Source organism: Elephantulus edwardii, unplaced genomic scaffold (genome assembly GCF_000299155.1).
Source record: "Elephantulus edwardii isolate Elephantulus edwardi_28Jun2011 unplaced genomic scaffold, EleEdw1.0 scaffold00433, whole genome shotgun sequence".
In the NCBI taxonomy this organism is placed as follows: domain Eukaryota; kingdom Metazoa; phylum Chordata; class Mammalia; order Macroscelidea; family Macroscelididae; genus Elephantulus; species Elephantulus edwardii.
Window position 1 is genome coordinate 462188 of NW_006400183.1, and position 25382 is coordinate 487569.

General features: G+C 39.6%; 1 protein-coding gene and 1 non-coding gene across 2 annotated transcripts; one reads left to right on the forward strand and one right to left on the reverse strand.

The window, feature by feature from the left end:
• The first annotated feature begins 179 nt into the window (after positions 1 to 179).
• Positions 180 to 7156, forward strand: ZKSCAN4 (zinc finger with KRAB and SCAN domains 4). The gene is made up of 5 exons (XM_006902631.1): positions 180 to 602; positions 2392 to 2539; positions 3687 to 3769; positions 5069 to 5192; positions 6294 to 7156. Exons 1-5 carry the CDS (start codon positions 180 to 182, stop codon positions 7154 to 7156), a joined length of 1641 nt encoding a protein of 546 aa, XP_006902693.1.
• A 10558-nt stretch (positions 7157 to 17714) lies between these two features.
• TRNAS-GCU lies at positions 17715 to 17796 on the reverse strand. The gene has a single exon. It is a non-coding gene; the product is annotated as a tRNA-Ser (tRNA).
• Between the last annotated feature and the right edge of the window lie 7586 nt (positions 17797 to 25382).

Consider the following 25382-nt stretch of genomic DNA (forward strand, 5'->3'; position numbering starts at 1 on the left):
GTTTTTTCCAATGTGGTGTGCAGAGAAGGCCACTGCAGAAACACAAACTAGGGAGAAATCAGTGCAGCACTGCCCTCGGGTGTGCTGGGTCCCTGGACACGCGAGAGGAAGGAGCTTGCGTTTTACGGGTTACTAGCAATTGCTCACCTTTCCGGAATCCAGCTAGGCCGTGACCCAGGATGGCAAGACAATCGAGAGAACGCGCAGCCCTGGACGCCCAGTCTACAGAGAACCAGATGGGGCTCCTGACCGTTAAGGTGGAGGAGGAGGAGCCTCCCACCTTTGCCGAAGAGATCCTTTTGCCCTGTAGCCCTGCACCCGGGTCGGAGCGCTCCCGCCAGCGCTTCCGGGGCTTCCGCTACGCAGAGGCTGCGGGGCCCCGAGAGGCGCTGAACCGCCTCCAGGACCTCTGCCGGCAGTGGCTGCGGCCTGAGATGCACAGCAAGGAGCAGATCCTGGATCTGCTGGTCCTGGAGCAGTTCCTGACCATTCTGCCGGGGGCGCTGCAGAGCTGGGTGCGGGAGCAGGATCCGGAGAGCGGGGAGGAGGTGGTGATTCTGTTGGAGTATTTGGAGAGACAACTGGAGGAGCCAAAGCCGCAGGTAGAGATTTTAAAGTTGTGGTTTCTTTCTCAAGACCGAGTTGGAAGGCATTATTCCTTTAGGTCTCGGGATTCTCCATCCTTTTCTGATCCTTCACCTCTTTGGCAATAAGATTAAGTCCCTGCACTCCTTCCGCAGTATAATGTTTGTAAATACTTAAAAGGTAAAGAAAGGATTACAAAGAAAAAAAAATATTCTGAAATACAGTTGAGAAAATAGGAAATGAATTTGTGGTAAACTTTTTTATTAATTCAGTATATAATACAATTCTGTTAATTTCAAGGTCAGTAGCATAACTTTAAGGATATTTGCTTGGTTGTCATAGATGTAAAAGCATCTGCAGTTTCTCTTGGTGATAGCCACACCACCAGAGTTTCTTGCTTGCATTCATAATTGAAGATAATGTTAAATTTCATTTAGTAGTGAAATGAGAAGTAAATTTTCCTTTCTAGATCATGAACCGTTTGGGAAGGATTCATTTTTTAACTTGTAGGAAGTTTCTTTTTACCAGCATCTTCCTGCCTGCTATATGACACTTTTCTCTTTGCATTTTCATGTGTCTTTTTACCAGCATCTTCCTGCCTGTTATCTGACACTTTTCTCTTTGCATTTTCATGTGTCTTTTTACCAGCATCTTCCTGCCTGTTATCTGACACTTTTCTCTTTGCATTTTCATGTGTCTTCATATGCATTCCTTTAGAGAATATGTGACCAGAATGAAGTCTCTAACCAGTGCCTAGGAGACCTGGCGTGGTTCTCTACTCGAGCCACTGTAACAGTGAAAAGTCTTTTCAAAATTTTTAATTTCAGGCTCTAGAATGTCACTCTAGATATTCTAAGCAGCACATAAACTAATGATTATGGAAATGAGTCAAAAACTGTAATTTAACTGTCTGCAAAGAAATAATGCATTTACTGAAGGTTACCATGTACCAGGTCTTGTATTAGGTAATTTCACATAATGTGGTTTTATTTACTGGTCTCCCAAACTTATACGCTGGAAGTTTTTATCCTCATCTTTTTTTCAGATCAGAAAAGATATTAAGATTCTCGAAGAATTTAACTCCATTTCCAAAAGGATTTTCATAGAAGTGGGTAAGGAGTTGCCCTGCCAATGCAAAGGCAGGTGGTTCAAATCCACCAGCTGCTCCAAGGGAGAAAGATGGGCAGTCTCCTCCCATGAGATTTAAAGCCTTTGAAAACCTGCTGGAGGATCAGCTATGAGTTGGTTTGGACTCGATAGCACTTAACAACAACAACCAATATATAAGTAATAAAAAAGAACTTAGAGTAATAGTTAAGAGCCTAGAGTCTAATTCTGTTAAAGCTCTCATTGTAGCATTGTTATTTACTAGCTGGGCGATCTTGGCCAAGCTTAGAATTTCTGATTCTCAGATTCCTTTTCAGTAAAAAGACTATAATAGTTTTTACCTTATAGGATTGTTGTTGTATTAAATTAATTGATATATAGAGAGCTATTTGATGTTGTACCTGGAAAATAGAGAAAGGAGCATAGGAAAGGAGCCCTGGTGTTGTAATGTGTTACATGTTAGTAGGCTGCTAACAAGAGAGTAGGCAGTTCAAATCTACCATCTGCTTCTTGGGAGAATGATGAGGCTGTCTCCTCCTGTTAAAGTTTATCCCCTTAGAAACTTGATGGATGTTCCCCTGAGTTGGAATTCACTCAGTAGCTGTGGGTGGGTAAGCACATTGGAAGCATGATAGATGTATTTGTTGAACAAATAAAAACAAATCCATTACCTCCAGGTCACAGATTAATTACTTACAGGTCACAACTAGCAACCCTGGGCGAGAGTTGCTCAATCGTAAAACAGCAAGGTTGACAAGAGCCCGTGGATCACAAAGTAGCCAATTCCAGCCAGTGAAGGTTCTGCCCAAGCATGAATCTCTGGGATTTAAGCCCTCACAAGGCAGAGGTGAGGATTATTTTTTGGTCAGTATGTATGCTATAGACTTCATCCAGTTTCACAAAAGAGTCACATAAAATATCTGTTGACAGTTACCTATCAGCACAGACTAATTTTGTTTTGAACTAAAACCCAACTTTGAAACACAATGATGGAAAGTTTTCATAAGAAAATTATATATAGTAAATAAAATTTTACTAAAATTGTGTTTGTAAAGAATTGAATTTTGTTTGTTTGTTTGTGGGGTTGTTTGATTTTTTTTTTTTTTTTAGTTTTGTTTTTTTAAAGAACACAGTGGTCTCCAAATCATTTGACACGTTAATGGAGTGCTACCAATGTGGTAGCCAGTGTTTGGCGTCCAGGATAGATCCTTGCTCTGATGGAGCTTACATTTAGTAGGGAAGACTAATATCATAGATAGTGCTAAGTGCCATGAAGAAATGAGGCAGAAGTAAAGCCAGAATAGTCCAGAAATCAATTACAGGACTATTTCAAACCAAAGAATAGACCCCTAAGTCTGTTACTAGAACATCATGAAAATTACTTCATAGGAAACTATGTCATGGTTTCCCCTCATGTGCTGTGAAGTTTCTCAAGACATACAACATTAGAACATTCCAGCCAATAGATATTATAGCCCAAATCAACTTGGGTTTTTTTGCTTTGAAAAATTCACTTCCTATAGGGAAACTGAAATTCTTTCTCTCTCTTGAATCTCTCTTGCAAGTTCTTTGCAAGAGAACTCCTGTTTCCTCCTTTCTGACCCCAGCCTTGTTGGATTCCTCTTAGTTTTGCAAAATCAAAGTAGAAAGCACCCTAAGAACTACTAATGCCATTGTAACAACAACAACAAATCCCATTTTATCTCCCTATCCCAGCAAAATTAAAAGCAAAAATTACTTTTCAAAATAACCTTGCCTTCATTTCCTATTCCTCTCAAGGATCCTGACTGGTTTTTGTCTCTAAAGGCACATACTAGCTTTCTTTATAAACACTAGGATTATAGTTGATAGAGATGAGGCATTTTGGAAAGGAACATTCACTCTGTGAGTTTGTTTGACAGAAGGTTACTAGTCCAGTTTTTAAAGTTGAATTCTACAAGATGGACAAACTGAATGCCAGAGTAGATCTCATCTATGGCTTCTTGCCTTTTTAGTTCTTCAGGTTTCCGATTTTGCCCAGGGCGGAAGCTGCAGAGAAGACACAGCAGTAACTGCCAGGCTCATCCCAGAGTCCCAGGTAAGCTAGAGACCCCCCCTCTTTCCCCAACACTTTTCACTATTGTTGAGCTTCCCACAAAAGCCCCTCCCTTCCTTCCCCACTGTGCCTACACCAATCTTATGTCCATAAGGAATTTGAGGGTTTTTTAATTAATTCTAAGGATTTTGGTTTTGAGGTTTGTTTTCCTTTTTTATCATTATCTTCCTTCATTTTAGTGCCCACATGAGTGACATTTCCTGTTTTATTACTAGACTGTGGGGTTTTCTGTGCTTCTCAGATGTTCCCTCTTCAGTTGGGCAGTTCAACAGAAGGAAACTGAGTATTTTAATGTGCGGGTACTTTTGTTTTAAAGTATCATAAACTACTAGTCAATGATATAAAGACATGGGCTCTGCCTTCAGAGAACTTATTCGTGAAGGGACACTTATGTTATTTATGACTCATTTCAGCAATCTTTTCTTACCTAAATTTTTGTTTCTTACACACATTTCCATGTTGTAGTTGAATATCTTTGTGTCTGTACCAAGTACTATTTTTTCAATTTTTGTTACCTACAACCTAGATTTTATTGTATTTAAAAAATCATTAATGTGAGTCCCTACCCCTATTATGGCAAAAATACACAAGTCTTATGAAAGTCCATACCTTTGTTGTGTTGACCTATATTTTCCAAATCTTTTCACTTGCTGGACTTTATGTAAAAATATCTATTCTAATTGTTTTAACATTTTCTTTTTAGTGGTTGGGGGTGTGTGTATGTGACTAAAGATTTGATTAAGTAGGTGTAGTCTCATGTGCTCTTTTTACAGAGCTTCTTTAAGTCAGATGTTCATTCTTTGCATGTGCCTCTCAAAACGTTGCCTAGCTTAAGAGAGTTACCTAGAAGGGAGCTCTGGTGGCCTAGTGGCAAGAAGCTGCACTGCAATCACAGAGATACATGGTTCGAATCCACCAGATGCTTTGCTGGAGAAGGAGGGGCAAACTCCTCCTGTACCAGTCAGATCCAATTTGACGGTACACACACACACAAAAATAATAAGATAAAAAGAAATACATTAAAAAAAAAAGGAGTTACCTAGGGCAAGAGGAAGTAGGAATTAAGGATTGCCTATTGTTGTAGGGGGCTTTTATGGCTTAATGGTAAGGAGTTGTGCTATCAACCCAAAGACAAGTGCTTTGAAACCACTACTAGCTGCTCTGAAGGAAAAAGATGGGCAGTCACCTCTCATGTGATTAACTGCTCTGAAAACCTGTTGAAGGATCAACTATGAAGCAATTTTGACCCAACGGTACATAACACCAACAACACTATTTTAGGGGGTGCTGCAAGTAGAAGATGTGACTATGACCGTTTCCCCTGGTTGGACACAGCTGGACCCATCTCAGGTGAACCTCTACAGAGACAAGAGGCAGGAGACCTGTGACAGCCTCATTTCCCTGGGTAAGACATTTGACACTCATTTCTCTTAAGTTTTCCTGGCTACCTTTTTTTAAATTGGCATCTACTGGGTTATTAGAAAGCTTTGGAGCCTTTAGACTTCTGAACTCTGCTGCTAACTGACCAGTTTTTTTTACTACAGGCATACCTCATTTTATTATACTTCACTTTTTTGTTCTTCACAAATGCTACCTTTTTCACAGATTAGAAATTTGTGGAAACCTTACATTGAACAACTCTGTGGGCATCATTTTACAAATAGCTTATGCTCACTTTGTTTTCCTGTGTCATATTTTGTTCATTCTCACAATATTGTAAAATTTTTCATAATGCTATTTAGCATGCTTAATACAATGCAATATAATTTAAACCTTCATTGCACTTGGAAACAACAGCAAAAAATTATGTGACTTATTTATTGTGATATTTGCATAATTGCCATGGTCTAGAACCAAATCCACAATGTCTCTGAAGTATGCCTGTAGTTCTTTTCCTTAACCCTTCTGTGCCTTGCTTTTTTTATCTGGCCTGTGAGTTCTCCAGTCATATTAAGTAGGACAAAGTTGATAGAGCATTTAGTATAGACCTGGCTCCTAATAAATGCTCAGTACACACTTCTTTTTCTTCCCTTTTTGGAGCCTGACAGGAAGAAGGCTGAAGGATTTCTTTAAAAATGGGGCAGGAGACCCTGGAATGTGAGAGCTAGAGTGACCTGTCTGAGTTACACAACTCATTGTTGGAACAGCAGGGGCTCCATCTCAGATCTAGCACCAAATCAGATCTGTTTGGCAGGTTCAGAAGTAACTTCTGTTTCCTTAGTCCAGTGACCAGTTAGAATCCCCTCCTTCCTTTTTTCTGTGGATTGCTTCAGAAACCCTTTCACTTGCTGGTGTTTGCTGTGGCCTCTGCTTACCCCTTTAAGTCTCTACTCCCATTCTAAGGTCTCCCTCCTCCCCAGCATTCCTGATTTACCCTTTATGGCCATCCTCGTTTTTATGCTTGAGTCCTCATACCTGGCATATACAGCCCCTGGAAGGCTTGCCTCCCTGGTTTTCACTTGGTGACAGGGCCTAATTGACAGTCCCCAGGCATTTGTTGTTTCAGGTGGTGAAATCTGCACTAAGATCAGGGACTTGTCTCCTGATGAGGAACTTCTGGTACAAGAGCCCGGGGATTTCTCATACCACTTGAGTGAAGGCATTGCCCAGATTCCTCCATGTGCAGAAGCGGATGAGCATGAGGGCTGGTTACACAGACCACAGAATAACTTCATAGGAAGCAGGCGGCACTGTTGCCGAGAATGTGGAAAGAATTTTGCTCAGAGTTCAGGCCTGACTAAACACAGGAGAATCCACACTGGGGAGAAGCCCTATGAATGTGAAGACTGTGGTAAGACTTTCATCGGAAGCTCTGCCCTTGTCATTCACCAGAGAGTCCACACTGGTGAGAAGCCATATGAGTGTGAAGAATGTGGCAAGGTCTTCAGTCACAGTTCAAACCTTATCAAACACCAGAGAACCCACACTGGGGAGAAACCCTATGAGTGTGACCACTGTGGCAAGTCATTCAGCCAGAGCTGCAGCCTCCTTGAACATCATAAAATCCACACTGGGGAGAAGCCCTACCATTGCAACATGTGTGGCAAAGCCTTTAGAAGGAATTCACATCTTCTGAGACATCAGAGGGTCCATGCTGGGAATAAAAACACTCAAGATAATGGCAATGGTGAGACCTGGGAAGGTCCAGGTAGAATGGAGAGCCAGTGGGAAAATGAAGCTGCTTCATCTTTCAAATGTAATGAGTGTGACAGAAGTTTCACTCAGAACAGAAGCCTTACTGAACATAAAAAAATTCACACTGGTGAGAAACCCTATCAGTGTGATGCATGTGGAAAAGGCTTCACCCGCACTTCATACCTTGTTCAACACCAAAGAAGCCATGTTGGGAAAAGAATTCTATCACAGTGACATGCCAAAGGTGGTATGCATTCTCCATTTAGTTGAAGCCACCTCGAAACTATAAAAACTGTTGTGGGGCTTTTATATACCACTAAATAACATCAGATAGTAGAAAATATATATCTCCACTGAGATTATCTTCCAGATTCTAGAAGGTGACTGGAAAACAGCTGGTGTGATAGGATTCTGGAACACTTGAGAGGAAGCAGTTGGACCTAAAATGATATGTGCTTACTCATTGAACTTAAATGGGCTTCCAGATTGGCTACTCACCCTGAGCCAGCACTTTGTCACATCTGGGGGGACAGCTGTGATTATAGGGGCTATTCCTCTGAACATTCATTTTGCCCATAGTGAATATGGGTAATATTCCTTGGTCAGATTCCTAAGGTCTTAATCCCCCCCACCGTGCCTTGCTCATAGGTGCTAATAAATATTTATTCAGTGTGCCAGTGAGACTACCATTACAGTTCTGAAAATATGATGCTTATGTAAATATCTGAGAAATGTCTGTTCAAATCCATCTGTATTTATGTTTAACTCTGTCCAGATTTCTTCATATTTGAGTAGAAGTTGCCAAGTATAAAGCATTGGCGAGATTGGGGTAAGAAGTCCCTATTTCTTCCTCATCATAATATCTATGGTAAAAATGCCTTAAATAGGTTTGTATCATGAGGAGCTTTGTGACAGCTCTATCTATGGAACTTCATTCTATCAACATTAATTAATTCTCCTAAATATTGCTACTCTTTTAGGAAAAAAATGTTTCTCTTTCTGGCAAAGTAAAAATCAGTATCAAGTCAGACTGAAATGATTATTAATTTTTGTAAACGTCTGTACTGCTTTCTGGCACTGTAATGCTTAACAGGGTTGGTTTTTTGTGTGTTTTGTGGTGTGGTTTTTTTTTTGTTTTGTTTGTTTGTTTTGTGGTTTTTAAAATTCGTTTGTTTTTTCTTTCTCATTTCTTAGATATATTGGATTTAACCAAGTGCCAAAACCCTTTTTCCTCTCTCTTACCTTGTAACAGATTGAAGATGTAAGCTCAGACTTCTCTAGGTCAAAAGGATGCACACATATATTTATAACAAGTATCATTCATGGTTTTAAAACTTCTTATGAGTGGGGATAGAAAGATAGGCTTAGAAGTAGTTGGTTAGGGTAGAGCCCTAAGTGTGATTGTTGTTGTTATGTGCCGTCGAGTCGTTTCCGACTCATAGCGACCCTATGCACAACAGCCCTAAACCCTGCTCTATCCTGCGCCAACCGCACTGCCTCTGACACACCCATCCCGATTACCCCAGTCATCGAATCAATCCATCCCATAGAGGGTCTTCCCCTCCTGCGCTGTCCCTCCACCCTCCCAAGCATGATGTCCCTCTCCAAGGACCCGTCCCTCCTGGCAACATGTCCAAAGTATGTCAGACGAAGCCCCAGAATCCTTGCCTCCAAGGAGTAGCTTGGTTTAATCCTCTCCAAGATGAGTCTGTTTGTTTTCCTGGCAGTCCATGGTACATTCAGTACCCTTCTCCAGCACCACAGCTCAAAAGCATCCACTCTCCTTCTGTCCTCCCTAGTCATTGTCTAACTCTCTGATGCATAACAAGCAATTGCAAATACCATGGCCTGTATCAGGCGCACCTTAGTCTCCAGAGAGACACTGTTGCTCCTGAATACCTTTGAGAGGTCCCTAAAAGCAGACTTTCCCATCACGATACGCTTTTTGATTTCCTGACTGCTGGTGCCAAGAGTGTTGACTGTGGAGCTGAGCAAACTGAAGCTGTGAACACTCTCAATCTCTTCGTCATCCATCCTGACGCTGCTAATTGGTCCAGTGGCAATAATCTTTGCCTTCTTGACATTGAGCCTTAGTCCATACTAAAGGCTGCAGTCCTTGACCCTTCGCAGCAAGTGCATGAGGTCCTCCTCAGTTTCAGCAAGCAGGGTTGTGTCATCTGCATAACGCAGACTGTTAATAGATCTTCCACCAATCCTGATGCCACAATTCCCCTCATAGAGCCCAGCCTCTCGGATAATCTGCTCTGCATACATGTTGAAAAGGTATGGAGACAGGATGCATCCCTGGCGTACACCCTTCCCAATTTTGAACCATGCAGTGTTACCTTGCTCTGTTCTGACTACTGCCTCTTGGTCCAAGTATAGGTTTCGTATTAGCACAATTAAATGTTCTGGGATTCCCATTCTTCTCAGAGTCAGCCACAGTTTGTTATGATCCACACAGTCAAATGCCTTTGCATAATCAATGAAACACAGATAGACATTCTTCTGGTATTCTCTGCTTTCAGCCAAGCTCCATCTAACATCAGCAGCAATATCCCTAGTACCACGACCCCTTCTAAACCCAGACTGGACTTCCGGCAGTTCTCTGCTGATGTGCTGTTCTAATCGTTTTTGGATGATCTTCAGTAGAATCTTGCTTGCATGTGAAATCAATGACACTGTTCTATAGTTTCCACACTCAGTTGGGTCACCTTTCTTTGGAATGGGAACAAATATAGATCTCCTCCAGTCAGTTGGCCAAGTGGTTGTTCTCCAGATTTCTTGGCACAACTTGGTGAGCACATCCAGGGCAACATCTGTTATCTGAAATACTTCAATTGGTATACCATCTATTCCTGGGGCCTTATTTTTTGCTATTTCCTTCAAAGCAGCTTGAACTTCTTCCTTCATCACCATAGGCTCTTGCTCATATGTTATTTCTTTAAATTCCTCTGTATTTGCCAATTCCTTTCTATATAATGACTCTGTATATTCCTTCCATCTTCTTTTAATACTTCCTGGATCATTTAATAAGTGTGATTAGTAGGAGAAAATATATCTGTTCAGAGACATACTGGAAATCCTGAGTGTCTGATTAAAGCATTCCATAGTAATCAAAGTATCAACATGTCAGATTATAAGCTTGATGCTATAATTTAACCTAAGAAATAAGAATTTTATTTTATCATCTATTTTCACCCATATCACCTACTACATCCATCTATGACATATATCTACTTCCTAGGTCTATGAGGGTATATCACCAGCTCCTAGCATTGGTATGCTGTACCATGAATGGCTTCTGTTTCGGATGGTATTTTGTTCAGTCACTACCCTAGTGTGTTTGCATATTGTTAAGCACCCTTTATGGGTTCTCCAGGCTAATTAGGGATAGTTTCCAAATGATCAACCTTTCCATTATTAAATTCCCAACCACCTTTCATTATCCTCTAACTCTAGCCCAATTTAAGCCATTTTTTTTCTTTGCAAAATTCTGTGCTTTCTCTGCTCAATCTTCCCTAGCCTTTTTCCTCTCACATTCACCTTTTTGTTATTCCCACAGAAGCTAGTTATTTCTCTTTCCTTTTCTTAGTCTTTATTTTTAAAATTATATTGAAAGCCCAAGAAAAATATTTGCATAATTATAGCTCTGATCATAATACCCTCAGACTCATTACAAACTAGTTCCTCTGTTCATTTTTCTTCTTTTAAATAAAGTATGGTAAAAGTCTTTTACAAACCAGGAGGCATTATAAACATTCATGAGAGTAAGGAAAATGTCTATTCCTCCTGTCACACTTTCTTTCTAAGCCAGAAGATCTCTGCATAGAAGAAAAATTTTGTTGAAAAATATGCTTGAGTGTTTACTATACAGGATGGGGAGCTCCATAAGGTGTTGTACTGGTAAACCAAAGGTAGTGCTTATGTGACTATTCAGATCCACCAACAGCCCCAAGGCAGGAAGAATGCCAATCTCATGCGACACACAGCTCAGAATCCTGACAGAAGGACGCTTCTAAGCCACTCAGACTCCATGGCACTTGGTGGGCAGTCCTTGAGAAAAGATATGCTGGGAGAAGTCGAGGAAAAGAGGAAGACCCTCAACAAGCTGGATTAATACAGTGACTGTAACAATGAGTATGTCAGACTGAGGATGGTACAGGTTAGGGGAAAGTTCCGATCTGTTCATTGGGTTGCTATGAGTTGTGGACTTGACGGCACATAACAAGAATAGGCAATGGGAGAGACAAAACATCTCTATTTGTAAATAAAATAGTTGAGTGTGTGTGTGTGTGTGTGTGTGTGTGTGTGTGTGTGTGTGTGTCTATATATACATATTCATGCTTGGGCTTTCAGTATATTTGGACATGAAAAGAGACTGCAATAATAAATATCTGTAATCAGTAAACTGAGGGCTACAGAAGTTCAGAGATGGGGGAAAATCACTTCTCCTGAGAGAATAATTATGATTTTATGATGTTAAGAATTAATTGCATCCCTTAAAATATATTTTACAAATATTAATTGCTATACTTGGAAGAGGGCACTCTGGTGCCCTAGTGGCAAAGACACACAGTATAGCAATTAGTAAACCCGCCAGAGGGTCTGCTATGGGTCTGTTCAACAACATACTTGGAAGGGTAGAAGGTCAGTACAAGAGAAGAAAACCCTAGGGGAGATGGATTGACACACTGACTGGTAGTAGGGTCAGGTGTATTGGAGATGGCACAGTTGGATCCAAGCATTAGGATTGCTATGAGTGGTAGTTGACAGCACATTATAACAACATACTAGGGGTATAATTTCATTTGGGGATAGAGTTTTATTTACTGTTTATAAGATCATACTAGTTTAACCTATCTTTTGAGCCATGACCTTCAGGATACAAAATGAGCAGATTAGGCACAGAAGAGCAAATAGAGATGGAGGAATGAAATGAAGATTGCCAAGAAACAAGCTGAGAGCATACACAAGGAGAAAGCCTTCTTCTAGAGCCCGAATCTTGAATTTGGATGTGTAGCCTCCAAAACAGATAAATTTCCATTTATGTGTTTTTGTTATGGGAGCACTAGATAACTAAGAAATATGGATAGAGTGACTTTTCAAGAGCTAAAAAGACTTGGCACATTTTGTCAAAGTTAAGTAAGACAAATTTGAAGAAGGTGTATCATAGGGACCATCAGTGCCAGAGCAAGGAGTAGAAATTTATTCAGTAAAGATGGAGGTCACTGACATTTTGGAACAAAATATTATCTAAGAAAATTATCTAGTACATAATTGTGTAATTGCAATTTAAAAAAACTGGTTTGATGATAGTCATCAGCCGTTCTATATATAAATGAAGGTATCTATAAATAAGTGAATTATGAAGATAGACTTTGAGTGTATTTAAAAGTATAGTTTTAAAAAAACTATTTTCAGATTAGATTCTGTAAAATAAGCTGCTTAGTTAAGATATAAAGTGGGATAAAATAGCCCTTTCCATATTTTCTTAAATCCCTTTTATGAATTTTTGTTATCAGCCATTTTACTTCTCTTAATTGATGAAATGCAGAAATCTTTCCCCAGCCCTCAGCATGCTACATCAATCAAATGACACCTATAATAAGAGCTTTTGGCTAATAGTCCTTTCTAGAATTGTTCTTATTTTGGTAAAGATTTAGATAATCATGCTAACCCCCAAAATGTCTCTGCCCTTATTAAGGGGTGGGGGAGAGTGATAGCCTACCTCACAGGGTACCTCACAGAATCTGTTTAATATAAATGCTCTAAAAATATTGATAATTTATAAAGGGGCAGAGAGGACACTTTAATGGAAAATACATATATTACAATGTTTAATAATGAAGACTTTTAAAATTTGTTCTGTGACTTCCTGGCAGTCTTAGTCTTCATATCTACTGATGCTCTAAATGATCACAGTTATTCATGAGAGCTTTAACCACTAGGTAATCTCAGGCTATCTATCTAAGCATTCTTTTTAGTCCATCTTTGGCTTTCCTTCACAAAATCAGTTCTGGTGAATTAAAATGAAGGAAGCACTTCAGTCAGTTTTGTGTAAATACTTTCTAATTTGTACACAGGTATTTTAGAATGACTACTTTCCTGCAAGCATTTGTTAACATGACCTCTTAGTAGAGAAACACGTTTTGTTTTGCATGACACATTTGGTTTCTTCTGTTATACCATATTAGTCCAAGACTCTGGAATTCAAATAGGCATTTTAGTCTCTTCACTATTAATGATTTAACCATTGTGAAATAGTCTAATGTGCTGTATTTATGTATTTTGTTTATCAGAAATTGGTCACCATCCAAATACTTGGCACATCTATCCAGTCACTGTTTTTACTCCAATTTTTTAAGTTTTGATGTTCTTTTAAGTTCTGGGGGGAAAGGGAGGGCTGGGCAAAATAAGCCAATTCCAATGTAAATTATTTGTATAACAGTAATAAATCATAATTAATCCTCTTGACTGAGTGAATTCTTGAACAAATTAAGATGTATTAGATGATATCCAAACTGAAAGTAACTAGTTTTAGATATGGACTAAGCATTGGACTTTTTTTTTTTTTGCATTGGACTTTTAACCATACTTGTCATTGCCCATCAGCAATAGGGGCCTACTTTTACAAAAGTAAGTAAAAATCATGGGCAATCTGTGTGATTAACTGCCTCTGAAAACCCACTGAGGGTCAGTGATGGATCAGTTACGACTCTACGGTGCACAGCAACAGGACATGAATAGTTCTAAAGTGTACTCCAATGAAAACATTTGCAGGGGTAGTTTGTTAAGAAAGACTGAGGTTTCTTATCCCAGGGAACCTCTTTTTAGCTGTCTTTTTGCTTGGTTGAAATGCTTCATAAACTATAAATCCCAGTTCAAATAAATACGCAGGAATTACTGAAAAACAGTATGAAGCTCAGATTTATATGCACAGGGTCATTTCTACCTAACTGTGAGATTTCATTTTCATCTCTTGAGAAATCTCCACATTCGTCAAATGGGTCCAAGAAATGTGGCTGCAACTTTGGTGGGGAAAATCACAAGGAGGAGGAATGCCTTTGGCATTTGGGAAATGTTTAAGTACTGCACATAAGTCTGTTTTAGGCCCAAGTAGAGGAAACCACCTTCTCATCAAGAAAGAAAATACTCAAAGCTGCATAACTAACTCTTCTTTAAGCTTTGGCTAAAACATTCACACATTGTTGAAACAGCACGATATTTTTCTGATCCTTTACAGGTAGGAAAAAAATGTTATCTAGACCTAGGCCAGGCAGCAAAAGGATAAAATTCAGATTTATGACATCTAGATAGTGGCCTTGTACCTAGTGAGTACTTGTACCTAGTGAGTATACTAGTGAGTAACATTGGATGGGAAATAATAAAATTAAGAGATCCTTTCTGAATGTTAGATTCTTCACCTATAAAATGGGATCTTAATAATATTCCATTATTGTAAAGCCTACTGAAGTGAAGTAAATTGGCTGGCACAAAGTAAAGCACTAAGGTCATTCTGGCCATTATTCCAAGGGAATAGGAAGCTGTAAGGTTAAAAAGTGTAGGCATCAGTTATGGAGAATACCAAAATATCAATTATTTTAAAATAATCAACAGAACTCTCTGATCTTTAAAAAGTAGATGCATGTTGCTCTGGCATGTTGGCTATAGCAGCACTGTTTATGACATTAGGAAGATTTGACAGCCAACTAAAAAAAATTACAGAGGCAGGGATGGTCTGGATAAGGAAGAAAAGGAAGCCTCAAAACCCCAAAATGCTTCCTGGAACATCCCTGGACCTCTACTGTGTTCCAGAAGAATAGAAGAAAGACATGTAAGAATTGTAAAGGCAGTAGATTTGTTTCTCGGTAGGAGTTTTACCCTACACAAATTGCTGTATGAGCTTTAACTGAGAAAAAAAAAATCTAGTGACATGAGCTAGACCTCCTCGGCTACTGTATGTGGATCTTCTGATGGCTAAGGAGGTTATAGTGACGATTAAAGCTTTTACTACATTTATTGCATTGGTGAAGCCACTCCCCTGTGTGGCTTCTCTTATGCTCAAAGATAAATGAACACTGACTGTAGCACTAGTTACACTGGCTGACGCCAGTTGGGCTTTAGGCCGCTCTCACCAGAGAGTGGATTTTTTAAAAATAATGCATATTTTTATATACTCTACTATTGTTGCGGCTAGTATTGCTTCTGGACTTCGTACTGACATTGACAGTTAGCTTTGCCAGATTTTTATACCAAAACAATGACAGGTTATTTATCTAAACCTCACTTTTTAAAAACAATTTTTATTATTTGTGTGTGTGTGTGTGTGTGTGTGTGTGTGTGTGTGTGTGTTCAAATCAGATTTGACTGCTACAGGAGGAGATTGTTCCTCCTCCAGCAAATCATCTAGTGGATTTGAACCGCACACCTCTGGGATTGCAGTGTAGCTTCTTGCCACTAGGCCACCAGAGCTCACCTAAAACTCACTTTTTAACGGATTCGTGATCTTTGACCCGGAAGCTCTCCTGCGAGCTCGGACCAGGAGCACTTTCTTCACTGCCAGTTTCATGTTCCGGCTCTCTCCGTCTTTAGCCTCCCTCCGACCCTTGTTTATCACTTCCTCCAACACCAACTTCATCCTCGAAAACCCTCAGAGTACAGAGACCAGAGTGTGCAGGCCATGGGCCAAAGGTCCTGTCCTGCAGGGGGTGAGAAAAACCCCTTTTGGGGTTGAGTTCCAGAATCAAGGTGTGAGGATACGGACAAGGCCAAGTCTGCAACAAAGAGGGATAGAAGCCATCTGCCATTTTCCCGAGTCTATTATTTTCTGCTTCTTAGAAAGAGCCCCAAAATTGTTATCAAGTCCAATTGCTATCAAGCCCATTCCACCAATACCCACTGCTACCATATAGGACAGAAACTGCTCTGTTGTTGCGTGCCACCGAGTAGGAACCTATCCCTAATCCTTGCCAACTTTCCAGCGGGTTTTCAGGGGCGGTAAATCGCGCGGGAGGAGATTGCCCATCCTCCCACCGAGGAACAGAGCGCCTTAGAAAGGATCTGTAGCAATTTCCAATCTGCAAATCCTTACTGCTACATCTTTCTACCCTAAAGTGGTTGAGGGATTGGCACTGTTGCCCACATCTAAGGCCACCACCTCCTGAGAGGTCCCGCTTTTGAGAAGCTGATCTCTGGATGCCACTCCCCCAAAACAAAACAAAACTCGGCGCTGTTTAGTCGATTCTGACTGCAGCATGTATCGCTTAGAAGAGGACCCCGCGAATCAGTAAAGCTGAATCGGAACCGCAGAACTTCTGTTTAGCAGTGCAGCTCACGAGGTACTGTGGCTGGCACCAGAGCGCTTGCGGTTTGGTACGCTGTTTGGCACCCTGGTTGCAGACTTGAGTAAAAATCTTTGCAGAAGACGCGGACAGCAGTTCTTCGCGTTTCATCTGGGCTCTGACGGTATAACTGGTAGAAGTTCAGCTCATAAAACAAAGACAGAACCTCTCTGGTGACTCGAATCCACCAAAGGCGAGGGCGGAGGTGGGGGGAATAGGAAAGCTCCTTCTACGTCAGTTACATACAGCCTCCAAAAGCCCACTAGAGAGTCTTGCGTTATTGAAGGAAATGTCACAGTGGCCCACTCACTGCCTTATTACTAATGATGCGGCAGCCCTAACTGTGATAGACTTCTCTTGTTTTATTGAATTGACCCTCTAAAAAATACTTACATGTAATGTGCAAGATATGTCACGATCCCCTACGATCTGATACACCAAATCGTCCTAAAAGGATTAAGGTATTTCTACTCCCAGACATTCTTCATGTTGCTTGCTCCTTTTATAGCTCAAAAGAGACAGAGGTAAGATATACCTTAGGTTAATATGGTCTAATTAACATAACAAAGAAAATCCCTTCTCAAATTAGATTATAATTACAGACATAGAGTTTAGGCTTTACAGGTCTGGTAACCTAGCAATAAGGAGCTGCACTACCACTTCAAAGGCGAATGACTCAAATCCAGAGAATCTTGTGATTTATTGCCTCTGAAAAGTCTCTTAATGTTACCGCCTTGGAAAATTTGCTGAAGGGATAGCTGTGACTAGACGGTATACAACAAGACCAGTGTAAATTAGTACAATCCAGATGGAGGGAATGTGACAAGACTTTATTGTATAGATTTTTATATACTTTAAAAAATATGTGAATGTAACGATTATTTAAAATGGAAATAATAAATCCTCTCTCTCTCTCGGTAAATCTGAAGCTACAAGTAGAAACTGCACAGTATCAACATTCTCCTCTCTTCTTCTCCAGAAGAAATCTTTACCACTGAGCAGGAATGCTATATGGAATATCTTTTTAGGTTTTGTTGTATCACGAAGTAAAAGAACTAATTGTCAAGGCTCAGAATACTTACTTTAAAATTAGGGCAAAGATAATTAAAAAAATATTTTGGAAATAAAAGTTGTCTACAGATTTATTAAATAACTCAGAGTGTAATCTACAAACATACAGAATAAAATATGTATGAGAGCTTGACTGAAAAATTAATTTTCTTCAATTGTTTCCACAACAAAAATTGTAAACCCTCCCTTCCTCCCCGCCCCCATCTGCTCCATGAACAAACTTGTGACGGAATGATACTTTGGTAGAGGAATATAACACGGATCAAACAAATTGGATCCAAAGCTTAGAGAAATTCACTCAGCCAAGAGGTGAGTAGAAAAAGAAAATGTTTAATTATCGCTTGAAATACCCAAAACTAAAGCTAAAGTTAGCTATCCGACGAGGATGGGATTCGAACCCACGCGTGCAGAGCATAATGGATTAGCAGTCCATCGCCTTAACCACTCGGCCACCTCGTCATATGAAACACAGTGCCTATCAATTTCTTCTTGTGTGTATTCTTCTCAGTCGTTTTGTTTCAATATATCACCTTTTATCTATTTTAATAACCCTCATAATTAAATAGAGTCAGGTATCAATAAGATACGTTTCGCAACCACCATAAAACTGCAAAAACTCTAATAACTGGTTGAAAAAAAAATGCCTGTCACATACTGTTGGAGGAGCTGTCGCTGAGGGCGGGACTCCCACAGATCTCTCTTTCCCTGTTCTCTGCATCCCAGGGACTGATGGCTTCCAGATCAGAACCTTCTCCCACGATTCCCGTTTTCTGGGAGGTACCACTTTGTAATTCACTTTCAGTTTCTTTAGGAATATGCCAGATAGCTAGGAAAAGCCTCTCTAGGGCGTGGTCCCAGGTCAGTGACAGGTGAGAACAAGTTTTTAGGGAAAATAGACAAGCACAAACACCCTGATGAAACTCATTGGAACAGAAGAAAAAGCAAACTCGTTTGTATCACAGCACACGCATAAAGTGCTGATGGGTTGCAGGGACTCCTGGATCTTGGTTGTGCGGTTTTCCTAAAACACTTTACAAACTCCCTCTCTCACTTCTGAAGCCAAGCTGGGTCACCTCTAACTTATTCTTAACTCTCTAACGTCAGAAAGAAAGCTGCTTCCAACTAGGAAGAGAGGATGTGCTTTTTAATATTCAGTGCAGAACTGTGGGAGGGAAAATCGTCTCTTTTATCCAAATGTAGGTGGTTTTGCCTAGAAAATCTCTTATTTCATTCCCAACTGTGTTGGAAGAATCTCTTTTCTGTCAGTGACATTCCTTCATTTAATTTCAAAATACCTTCAATCAACATCAGAAAACCTCTGGGACACCAAATGGGATGATCCTGATTGTTCCTTTAAGTGGAGTGTGTTTCAGTTTTTCTTGCTACGTGAGTGCTTAACTAACCCTCACTCGCACTCATTTCATGTAAGTTACTTCAGAAATGTTCCTAGGGAAAGCTTGGGCATAGAAATTTCTGGTACTAAATAAACTAGTGTTTTATTAAGATTTGACTTAGACTTGTTATCTTTCCAACTCTGAAAAAGACCCACTGGATCCTGACTCATAGGGAACTAGTCTACATTTGAAATGAAGTAAGTACCAGAAACCTCAAAGGGTTTTCAGTTAACTGAACCTCTTGGATAATAATCCTAGTTTTTGTTGTTCTGGTTTTAAAATAATAAGGTTATGATGAGTTGATACTCAATGAGTTAACATCTGTAAATGCTTAAAATTGTCTTACAAATAGTGATCATTATGTAAGTCATTGACATTAATGTAGTTTTATTATTGTGAGGAGATCTGGTGGCCTTGTGGTAAGGAGTCGTGCCAAGACCTCAAACGTTGTTGTTGTTGTTAGGTGCCATCAAGTATGACTCATAGCAACCCCAAGAACAAAAGATCTGAGCTCTATCCTGCACCATCCTCACACTACCTGACAAACAAAAGCCCATTGCAGCAGTCACCATATCAATCCCCCTGGTTGAGGTTCTTCATCTTTTTTCACTGAACTTCCAACCCTTCCCAGCATCATGTTCTTCTCCAAGGAACAGCCCCTCTTAGCCACATGACCAAAATATGTGGCATGAAGCTTCATCATTCTTGCCTCCAAAGAGCACACCAGATTCACTCTCTCCAAGATATATCTCTTTGTTCTCCTGGCTGTCCATGAGATGTTCAGTGCTCTTCTCCAACACCACAGTTCAAAGGCTTTTCCTGTCATCCTTATTTGTTGTTTGCTTCTCAGATGTATAGCAAGTAATTGGAAAAACCATGGCCTGACCTGAGTCAGACACACTTTAGTCCTCAAAAAATAAGTTGGAGAGGCACCCTAACTGCAAATTTTCTCAGTGCAATGAGTCTCCTTATACCTCAAAAGTAGGCAGTTCAAATCCACCAATTGTTCCACAAGAGAAAGACTGACAATCTCCTGTCTCTAAAAATCCTCTGGAGGAACAGCTCTGACTTGATGGGACACAAACTCATTCTGCCTTCTGGGCTTTGTCATTGGGCAAATGCTGCTCTTTTGATTTAAGTTGTTATTAGTTATTCTAGAAAGTGAATTCCTCCCTGGCATTACCTGTTTTATATGGCTGGAAGTTCTGATGGTGTAGTAAGTAGAGAGTTGACCTACTTACCTAAAATGGGGCCTCTAAGTTTGATTGGATCCATAAGCAGCTCTACATGCAATGAGAGTCAATGAATCAAGTCTGCAGCAATGAGTAGTAATTGGTTCAAAGCTGAACTCCAGGCGTGAGTTTGTTCAAGGTTTGAAGGGTAACTATAGACCATAATCCCAGGGCTTTCTGTAAGCCTGATCATTTTGATGGTTTTTCATTTTGTTCTACATCTCCAGGTGGTATAGTCCTTAAGGAGTTGTGCTGCTAGCCCAGTGGTGGTGTTTCTCTGTTAGTTCAAATCCACCGATCTTTCAGGGAGGTAATCTTCTCCCATGGAATTTACAGCTTCCAAAAACCTGCTTGAGAGTCAGGTGTGAGTTAGTTCTTAAGACAGTAATGAGTGTGGGGGTTTTGATGGGAGCAGTAAACCTGACCTTTGTTATGTTTTTGAGTTTTGTTCCACATTTTCCCCCTCTATCCAGAATTTCTAAGGTGATTCCTTTTAGAAGGGTCAGCATTGGTAGCTGGGCACCATCTAGTTCTTCTGCTCTCAATAGGATAGTTTTTCCTATCAATATCTCACACGTTCAGATGACACTGTGCAAGTTGTGATTTGACAAACTATGTTAGGACAGTGGAAAATAACTTTTAAATGTGTTTGTTGTTGATATATGCCATTGAGTCACCTGCGACTCATAATGACCCTATGTACATCAGCTCTGAAGCCTGCCCTGTCCTGAGCCAGTCTCACTAACTCGACACACCTAATCCCACTGCCTCAGTTACCATTTCAATCCATCTCATCTGGGGTCTTTATCTTCTGCGCTGTCCCTCCACCCTTCTGAGCATGATGTCCTTCTTCAAGGACTGGTCTCTCCTCACCACATGCCCAAGTATATGAGATGGAGCTTCAAAATCCTAGCCTAGAAGGAGAAACTTGGTTTCACCCTCTCCAAGACAGACCTATTTGTTTTCTTGGTGATGCAGGGTATGTTCAATGCACTTCTCTAGCACCACAACTCAAAGGCATCAATTCTTCTTCTGTCATCCTTAGTCATTGCCCAGATATCTGATGCATAGCATGTAATTGTGAAGACCATAGAGTTGCTTTTTCCCTCAATCTCCTACCTGACCATTCTTCCTACTAAAGTTTCCTTCTTATGTCCAAAATTTACTTCTTATTTCTCCCCAAATTACAGGGAATCAAGGATTTTATTTCTCAGTGAGGATCTGGATTATGTTTCCCATTTCCACAGAAGGAATATATGACTTACAGGAAAAGATACTCAATTATAAACGCCTCTGAAATAACTGATGCAGAATTACCACTAGGTGCCCTGCATTAGTCCCTGTATTTCAGCCTCTTCCTCTCATGACCTGTTTGTTTTCCTGATCGATTCAGATAATCTCATTGCCCTTTGTGCTTGTTATTTCCCATTATTTCTCTCTTATCCCACATATAGGGAGCTCTGGTGGACAAGTGGTAAGGAGTTACACTGCCAACCCGAAGGCACATATTTAGAAGCCACCAGCTGCTCTCAGGGAGAAAGATGGGCAGTCTTCTGTGTGATTACAGCCTCTGAAAATTCACTGGAGGGTCACCTATGAGTCCATTCTGGCTCAATGGAATGTAACAATTACAAACCTTACATAAATGGAAACAACACAATCATTGAATTGTCAGGGGGATTTACTGTTCAGTCTTGGAAAAAAATCTCTACTTGGATACTTCTTAAATATTTTTAAGAAGAAAAAGGAGACTTTGGGAAATAAATTTGAAATTTGAGCCTAATAAAATCATACTAGCCATTCATGCATTATCTCAAGAGCTACCATCATTTAAAAAATGTGATTTTCATTCATATTTCTAGGCACAATGAACACTGTCTAGTTGCAGAACACAGACATTTAAACAAGTATCTTCCCTCTTTTCCTTGACTCTACTTTACCAAATATGGTATTCTTTCTGGGGATTAGTTCCTCCTGACAACATGCCCAAACTATGTGAGATGGAATCTCACCATCTTTACTTCTAAGAAGCACGCTGACTGCACTCCATCAAAGAGATATGTTTGTTTATTCATATTTCATGGATCTAATATTCTTCACCAATATGTTGACTCTCAAAGAGATGGAATGACACAGTAGTTGCAATAATAGCTCAAGCACAGCAGTGACAATAGCCTACATTAGTGCAAGGGTTCATTCTGCTGCACATTGTTGCTGTTGCTATGACTCATAGTGAACGTATGATCTGAAACTTGAGCCCTTTTCTGTGCTATACTCACCATCTCTGATATATTCAAGTACTAAAGAACAAGGATATCAGTCTTTTCAATTACTTCCTATGCATATGAAAGGTTGATTAAGGATGGCAGAAGAAAAATCAATTGTGGTGTTGGAGAAGAGTGCTAAATATCTCATGGACTCCCAAAAGAATAAACAAATCTACCTTGGAGGAAGTGCAACCTGAGTGCTCTTTTGAGGCAAGGATGGTGGAAGTTCATCTCACATACTTAGGGCATGTTATTAGGAGACACAAGTCCTTGCAAAAAGACATCATGCTGGCAAAGGTGGAGTTGGGTTGTACATAGGGTTGTTAGAAATTGAAGCCTACTTGAGGACACCTAGCAATGATTTCTTCAGTGATCATTAATAGCGCATTCATATTTATTGGAGACTGTGACTATCAACATATACTTCTCAGACCAGTTAATAATCTAGAAACTTGAAGTAAAGGATATTATATTTCAGCAATTGGTGTTTTAAAAGTCCTCCAAGCAAGTTGGAGCTTACCTGAAGATTGGACAAGTCTCTAATTACTCTACCTTCCATCTACAAAATGACCTGGGCTAAAAATTGTGGGACATTTTCTAAACACAAGATAATAGCCTAACTGGGATTTTTTGATTGAGTAGAGATAGGGTAGGGAAGACATAATAAACTATTCAAGTCACAATTATGTTAATTCCTAAAAGCAAGCTTCAACCACTTGGTCATGAAAGCAGTTTTAATTTCATGAAGTGTGTTTTAGCTACATAGTGCTGATGTAACAGAAGTATGAAAGGGATGTTTAAAAGAACAGAAACTTAATTTTCATAGTTTTTGGAATCTAAAAGTCCAAACCAGGGCTTCAGCTATGTCACTTCCTTAGTTGGCTGTTGTTGTTGTAAGGTGCTGTTGAGTCGAGTATGACTTATAAAGAATAGATTTGAACTTTGCATTATCTTACGCCATCCTCATCATCTCTGACATACTTGTACCCATTGCCAAACTCACTGTGTCTGTCAGTACATCTCATGAGGGTCTTCCTTTCCTTTGCTGATCTTTTACCCTTCTAAGCATGTCATCTCCAAGAAGTTGATGTCATGAGGAATGAATTATCAATGCTCCCATTTCAGAAGGACAGCACTAAACAGATGCCTATCTTGGTTAGCAGTGTTATTTAAACATTCTTGAAGTAAAGTGATGGTTAAGTTAAACTCTTGCTGTTGCTGGAGTTTTGTTTCCATGATTATAATATCACAAAATTCCTATTGGACTTCCTCATGCAGAAAGATTCCTTGTTAGGCAAATGGAGTCCTTGTGGGTAACACTCTATGAGTTTTATTATTTGAGAGGACTTGTGCTAGACTTTGAATAGTTTGGTTAAATAGAGTTTATATATATGAGCTATCACTCAGTGAAGTGGGAAGTATTCACATGTGCCAACAACCAGTAGTGCCAAATCATTGGCAAAAGAATGGATTAGCTATGGCTCAGTTTTTCTCCATACTAACAAGTGACCAACAGTACGGACAATTGACAAGGTGGTTAGTAAGGCTTAATCTCAGTTGTGAATGGTTTTAAACAAGCATAAAGGAAATTTGACAGTAAACAAAGTATAAACACAAGACAAACTTACAAGTATACATGCTATAGGACATGTATTTCTTGTATTTTGATCTGAAAGCCCTGAGATGAAGCCATCCATTTATTGTCACCTGCCTGCTCTGAGGATCTTAAGAGAGCTGTGTACTGCAGAATATCACTTACTTTTAGGGATATTTCATTCAGCCTCATGGTGAGATTTCCCCTTTATGAAGGGAGATCAATGTAAAGAGGTTTTTTATCTGTTTTTAAAATTTATATTATTAAGTATGCACTCATAAGAAAATAATTTGGAATTTAAAAACATAAGTTGGGCATTAATATCCTTTTCAAAACTATCAACAAGATAAGGTGATGAAGAGATCCTATGGTTATTTTGGGGAAGGCTGAACATATAATACAATTTGCATATAAGAGAACAGAATTTGTCAATAAACCTAATCTCATTGGCCATTTATTGACAATTTCATAAGTGGGAAGTATTTGTTGGTCTTCTGGTGTTGAGCACATAACTATGAAGAATAAAGGTTGATCTGAACCATAGAATATGGAAGTCTCCTGAAAGTTTGGAGTATTAATTTACTTTTAATAATCCTTTAATTCTGTCACTTTTTGCTGAGCTCTAAGGTATATTAGTGGCATAGTATTAAAACACATGACTGTTAACTAAGATCACAGATTTGAACCCAGTTTGCTTCTGTGGATTTAAAGCCTCAAAATCTCCATGGGGCAGTTTTTTAAAAATTTATTATTATTCATTTTAATGAAAATTTACAGACTTTGGATTTCCATTCATTCATTGTTGCACTTTTCTCCCTGTTTCCCAGCCCCATACACTTTTCTCTTTGAAAAGAAAAATCCTTTCATTGTTTTACAATACCTCCCTCCAAGTCCATTCCACTCCATGGGGCAGTTTTATTTGGTCCCACATGGTCGCTATGAGTCAGACTAGATTTGATGCAGTAGATTTCATAGTAATGAGGATAGTGGGATATATACCACAAGAGAAGGATCTTACCTTAACTTGTCTGGTAAAATAAGTACCCTAATAATGCAGGAGTGGCATCCACTTTCTAAACAACATGCCTCTGGAAACTCTATGAACCTTGATAAATGACGATATTTATAGAAAGGCTTCAGGTCTTTTGTTCATAGGGTTGCTACGAGTCATGCTCAACTTGACGGCAATCAATAACAATAATGTGATGGGTTTTGGAAAAGTTAAAATTCAGTATCTCCTTGAAACCATTAGGGCTATAACATTTCAATTGGAAATGTTTTCAATCTATCTAAAAATATATGGAAACAAGTACTAGAACTAGTATTGATACATTTTGGGGAACTGCATAAAATGTATTTATAGATTTTCAAGTTTTCTGTGAGATGGCGTGAAGCCTTTGTCCACCTGCATAGATTTACCAGCATTTTGATGATGGCAGAATAGGCACCACTTTTGGTGTTTCTTGAGAGACGCTGTTCCACCAATATTTTACCATGATGTTTAGATTTACATATAGCTTCCAAGTGTGTATTGATGGATTTATGTGCCATCATGTGG

Coding starts and splice junctions, on each gene's coding strand:
- ZKSCAN4 (XM_006902631.1), top strand. CDS start 180: ATGGCAAGACAATCGAGAGAACGCGCAGCCCTGGACGCCCAGTCTACA. Junction 603..2,391: donor TGGAGGAGCCAAAGCCGCAG/GTAGAGATTTTA, acceptor AATTACTTACAG/GTCACAACTAGCAACCCTGG. Junction 2,540..3,686: donor TAAGCCCTCACAAGGCAGAG/GTGAGGATTATT, acceptor TTGCCTTTTTAG/TTCTTCAGGTTTCCGATTTT.